Source organism: Clarias gariepinus, chromosome 7 (assembly GCF_024256425.1).
Source record: "Clarias gariepinus isolate MV-2021 ecotype Netherlands chromosome 7, CGAR_prim_01v2, whole genome shotgun sequence".
Classification (NCBI taxonomy): domain Eukaryota; kingdom Metazoa; phylum Chordata; class Actinopteri; order Siluriformes; family Clariidae; genus Clarias; species Clarias gariepinus.
Window position 1 is genome coordinate 38234238 of NC_071106.1, and position 6000 is coordinate 38240237.

At 41.4% G+C, this 6000-nt stretch overlaps 1 protein-coding gene across 1 annotated transcript in view; it reads right to left on the bottom strand.

Moving 5' to 3' along the window:
• syt9a (synaptotagmin IXa) overlaps positions 1 to 671 on the bottom strand; it is a 30381-nt gene extending 29710 nt beyond the window's left edge. Inside the window, exon 1 of the mRNA XM_053500033.1 lies at positions 445 to 671. Within this exon, the coding sequence (XP_053356008.1) occupies positions 445 to 592 (148 nt within the window). The 5' untranslated portion in view covers positions 593 to 671. The remainder of the gene's footprint in view (positions 1 to 444) is intronic.
• Between the last annotated feature and the right edge of the window lie 5329 nt (positions 672 to 6000).

The window sequence follows — 6000 nt, forward strand, 5'->3', positions numbered from 1 at the left end:
TTGCCTGGGGTTTGATTCCCACCTAAAGACCAAACACCAGCCACTGGATGCAGTGCCGCTCCCAAGCCCGGATAAAATAGGAGGGTTCTGTCAGGAAGGACATCCGGCGTAAAACCTGTGCTGAAAGACTAACAACAACACGGGGCACTGCACTGGCATTCACAGGTCAAGGTTGTGTATTAAAGGTACAATCTTGCCAAGATGGGAGTTCATTTACTGTAGGTTTTGGCACCATCTGACCAGACCTTAGCATACGTCAAAGAAGACACGCCGGAAATGATGCATGTCATGAGAGGCGGCCTGATCAGCCCAGACCAGACCCGACCCGGAACACTGTGCACCTGTCATCCTCGTCTCACCTGCGCGCGTGCATGTTCAGAGCTCGGGTCTGTGCAACAAGTCGTTATGCAAAAGGAGCTGCAGAGGAAGATAAATCTCTCTCACCTGATTCAGAGTACCTCGGTCTAGCCAGGTCCCGGAAATAGTAAATGAAATCCAAGCAGTTCTCGTTCTGCACCTCCCCTTTAGAGCAGAGATCCGAGAGGAGCTCCAGCGCTTTCTGGCAAATCTCGGCCTCCCTGTCCACGGGCATTGCCCACCAGCATCCTCCTGAGTGAAGAGGCGCGCGATCCAGGCACTGATCCGCACCTCTCTCTCTCTCCCTCTCTCTCTTTCCCTTTCTCTCTCTCTTTCTTTTCCTCTCTCTGTTCCTCTGCTGTATCTCTCTCTCCCTCTTTATCTCTCTCTCACTCCGCTGTATCTCTCTCTTTCTCCCTCTCTCTCTCTCTCTCTCTCTCTCTTTTCCTCTTTCGTTCTCTCTCTCTCTCTCTCTCTCTCTCTGCTGTCCCTCCCTCCTCCCGAGATGCGAGAAAGATGAGAAAACGCTTCAGTTCATGTTTCGCATCATCAGGTCCGGACAGTGCGCTCGCGCTGCGCTCTCGCCTCCCTTTGATGTTCTATACAATGTATCTTTCCTTCTTTTAACTACGAGACGTTACTGCGTCCGAGCACGCGCCACCGGTTGAATCCGTGGGGGTGAACGCGTGCGCGCGAGGCTCTGGCGATCTCCCCGCGCCCTACCGAGAGAGAGAGAGAGAGAGAATATATAGGAGGAATGTGGGAGGCCAATAAGCTCAAAATACTAGGAAACGCCTGAACACGCGCTTTTATTTATTTATTCATGTATTTATTTAATTTCATTGCATACTAGTGTAAGTACCTGTTATTGACCATTAAGGTGTTTGTAGAAATAGTTAAAAAGGTTAAATCTAAAAATCTGCTGATCTTTAATGTAATCAGTATTATTATTATGATTATTATTATTATTATTATTTGAGGTTGAAGCCCACGTACATGTCTGTGTGTCTCTCTGTACAGCAGAACTCTCTGTCTAACTTATTAATACAAAGAAATCCCATTCTGTAAGGTTGAGTATCTTACGCCTTGTTTACACTAAGTTGTGCTTCTTTGGTGGTCAGACAAATACACTCCCTGTTCGGTAATCGGAGAGTGAATCACAGATGAGAAATGGAAAAAGTAGATCAAAGGATAAAGATGAAGTTTTGTCTTAAAACCACTCCAGCGTGTTAAAATTCACTTCAGCGCTGTTATTTCAGTCAAAGCGAAATTATAAACTAATCCCAGTAAAAAATATTCACTTTATCTTTTCTAATTAGTATCTATTGGTGCAGGTGTTTGTTTACATTGAGACAGTAGCGCATTAGTAGATTATTATAAAGTAGATTATTAAATCACACACATAACTGTTCATAACATTGCTTTTACTTTTACTTTTATTTGTAATTTCACTTATGGTGCAGATTAAGCTACGTACAGATATCTAAGGACTTACTTACTCATCGTCTAATCCGCTTTATCCTGTACTCAGGGTCCCGGGGGCCTGGAGCCTATCCCAGGAGGCTTAGGGCACGAGGCGGGGTACACCCTGGACAGGGTAATATCTAAGTACTGCAAAAGTTAAATTTCTACCATAAATTTTAAATTCTTCCTTAAATTTAAGTTTTGCGTCAATGGTGATGTGCGTAAACAAATGGAAGCGTAAATCAGTTTTTTTTTTTTTATCAGAAGTTATTTTGATTAACTACAGCAATAAAAATATTTATTATTATTATTAATAGTAGTAGTAAAAAACCTTCATCGGCTGAGGCTCTGCACAGACATATCAGCTCGTCCTCCCTTTACACATTTCTCTTGTCACAGTGAAATACTTTTATTTATTTTATTATACTTAAATCTATTTATTATTATTAATATTCACGCACAATACTAAGTATACAATTACTGCAATTTTTTACTGCTAGTAAACTGTAAACTTATGATTTGTCTTATTTCTCACATTTAACCCTTAACTCCTAATATGTTTAATATCAATATCAAAATATGAATATTTGATCATCACGTCCACTCTGGTCCATACCACAGCTTTTATAGGGTTTTTGTTTTTAGTTTATTTTTTTTTTCCTTAGAGATTTCCTCTAATTGTAATTGTGTTGACGGGGTTTCTACCTTCTTTCCTTTTTCAAACACTGAGCAGCTGTAACAAAGCAAAGCAATTTCTCTTAAAGAATAAAAAAAAATACTTTAAGTCCTGAAGTTTGTGGGCTTACTTTACATTGTCTCATTATTTTTATATTCTTTAATTGATGTCCTTAAAATAAAACTAACCTGGTAAACTAATAAGAAGATGTGTTCATTTCTGATAAAGACTTTTATAAGTCACTTCTTATTTCTTCTTGTGTTTCTTACACTCTGTATGCTGTGAGTCTGTACAAGTGTTTTGTCCAAATTGGCCTCCCATAAGAAGAGAGAGTGGTGTGTGTGTGTGTGTGTGTGTGTGTGTGTGTGTGTGTGCTCTTCTCCTCCTCCTCTTTCTCCTCCTCCTCTTCCTCAACCTCCCCCTTCTTCTCTGCTGTGTGTACTGATTTTCCAAGCTTCTCCCACATACCCACGGGATGTCTCTTTTGCACGTGCGCACTGGGAAGCAATCCCTACCATTTTAGTTCAACTAAAGAGCTTGATAAGGATGATGATGATGATGATGATGATCATCATCATCATCACTGGCTCTTCAGCTTCTTCTCCAATCATGGCCCAGACATGCTGTTTAACACGCACCAGCTGAATGAACGCTCATCACGTGCTGTGAAGTGATGAATTTTGCATGTGCTGATGAAATAAGCTGTGCGAAGCAGATACTACATGCAGAAACAGTTCTCCAAAGTGTTATTGCAATCAGATGACCATACAACACTGAAGCAAGGTTCAGTTATAACTCAATTATTTATTTATTTATTTATTTATTTATTTATTTTTAATTAGATATTTATATTAAGGTATTAGCTTATACTGATCTGTAAACCACCACTGACCATAAACCATCACTTTTTTCCCCGTCTACCTTTAAATAAATGTTACTAACATCCAGCGACATTTACACAATTTTCCACATTTTGTTATAAGAATGAAAGGAAAGGTGTACAGGACAGTGGTGAGACCAGCGATGCTCTACAGCTTAGAGACAGTGGCACTGAAGAAAAGACAGAAGGCAGAGTTGAAGGAAGCAGAGATGAAGATGTTCAGGTTCTCTTTGGGAAAACCTTTTTGTGAGATGGATAGGATCAAGAATGAGTCCATGAGAGGGACCACCCACGTTAGATGTTTTGGAGATATGGTCAGAGAGGCCAGATTGAGATTGTTTTAGACATGTTCAGAGGAGAGATTGTTAATATATCATACTGTAGATGTAGAAGGATGCTGAGGTTGGAACTGCCAGGCAGGAGGTCTAGAGGAAGAGCAAAGAGAAAATTTATGGATGCAGTGAGAGAGAACATGATGTTAGTTGGTGTGAGAGAAGAGGATGCAGAGGATAGGGTTAGATGGAGGCACATGATTCGTTGTGGCGACCCCTAAAAGGGAACAGCCGAAAGACAAAGAAGTACTGCTTTTCTGCTTAGCACTGCTGTAAAATGTGGTTATTTTTGCAACTTTAGTCTTCTTGTCAGTTTAACACAATTACAGTAGATTGAGGTTTCACCATTCTGATGCTTGATACAGCGCATCCGGAAAGTATTTAAAGCGCATCACGTTTTCCACATTTTGTTATGTCACAGCCTTATTTTAAAATGGATTTAATTAATATTTTTTCTCAAAATTCTACACACAACACCCCATTATGACAACATTTTTGCAAATCCAATATAAATAAAAAAATTGAGAAAGCACATGTGCATAAGTATTCACAGCCTTTGCTATGAAGCTCAAAATTGAGGCTCATCCTGTTTTCCCAGATCATCCTTGAGATGTTTCTGCAGCTTGATTGGAGTCCACCTGTGGTAAATCCAGTTGATTGGACATAATTTGGAAAGGCACACACCTGTATAAGGTCCCACAGTTGACAGTTCATGTCAGAGCACAAACCAAGCATAAAGTCAAAGAAATTGTCTGTTTTTGGATCGAGGCACGAATCTGGGGAAAGTTACAAAAAAAATTCTGCTGCTTTGAAGGTCCCAATGAGCACAGTGGCCTCCATCATCCGTATGTGGAAGAAGTTCGAAACCACCAGGACACTTCCTAGAGCTGGCCGGCCATCTAAACTAAGCGATCTGAGGGCCTCAGTCAGGGAGATGACCAAGAACCCGATTGTCACTCTGTCAGAGCTCCAGAGGTCCACTGTGGAGAGAGGAGAACCTTCCAGAGTGGCCAGAAGGAAGCCACTTCTTATTAAAAGGCACATGTCAGCCCACCTGGAGTTTGCCAAAAGGCACCCGAAGAACTCTTAGACCATGAGAAACAAAATTGTCTGGTCTGATGAGACAAAGATTGAACTCTTTGATGTGAATGCCAGGCATCACATTTGAAGGATACCATACACCGCTCATCACCAGGCCAATACCATCCCTACAGTGAAGCATGGTGGTGGCAGCATCATGCTGTGGGGATGTTTTTTCAGCGGCAGGAACTGGAAGACTAGTCAGGATAAAGGAAAAGATGACTGCAGAAATGTACAGAGACATCCTGGATTATAACCTGCTCCAGAGCGCTCTTGACCTCAGACTGGGGCAACGGTTCATCTTTCAGCAGGACAACGACCCTAAGCTCACAGCAAAGATATTAAAGGGGTGGCTTCAGGACAACTCTGTTAACGTCCTTGAGTGGCCCAGCTAGATGTTCATCATACAGAGGCCCGTGATAAGATCTCTTGAGTAAACATAGACACGTCTTGTATAAAATATACACTTCATACTTCGTACTTCACACACATCCATCTCTAGGGTTAAAAGAGAACGGTCTAAAAATGAGAAAATATCCACCGAGCGATGAAAATGCCTCGATGCCAGAGGTCAAAGGAGACTGGTTCGAGCTGATAGAGAGGCATCAGTAACTCAAAAAACATCTCTTTACAACTGAGGTATACTGAAGAGCATGGGCCACAGCAGCAGCAGATCACAGCGATAGTTGCCGCTTCTATCAGCTAAGAACAGGAATCTGAGGCTGCAGGTCACATGGGCTCACCAAAATCCAACAATATAAGATTTGAAAACCGTGGTATGGTGAGTCTCGATTTCTTCTGGGACATTCAGATGGTACTGTAGGGTCAGAAATTGGTGTGAACATCGTGGAAGCATGGATCTGTCCTGTCTTGCATCAACAGGTCATGCTGGTGGTGGTATAATGGTGTGGGAGATATTTCCCCGGAACACCCCACATGGAAAGAACCTATATGAGGATATATGCGCATATATGAAACCTATATGCAGTATATATGCACATATATCCTCACCTATATGAGGATATATGCGCATATATCTTTACCTATATGCAGTATATATGCACATATATCCTGACCTATATGAGGATATATGTGCATATATGAAGGCCTATATGCAGTATATATGCGCATTTATCCTCACCTATATGGGGATATATGCGCATATATGAAGCCTATATGCAGTATATATGCGCATTTATCCTCACCTATAT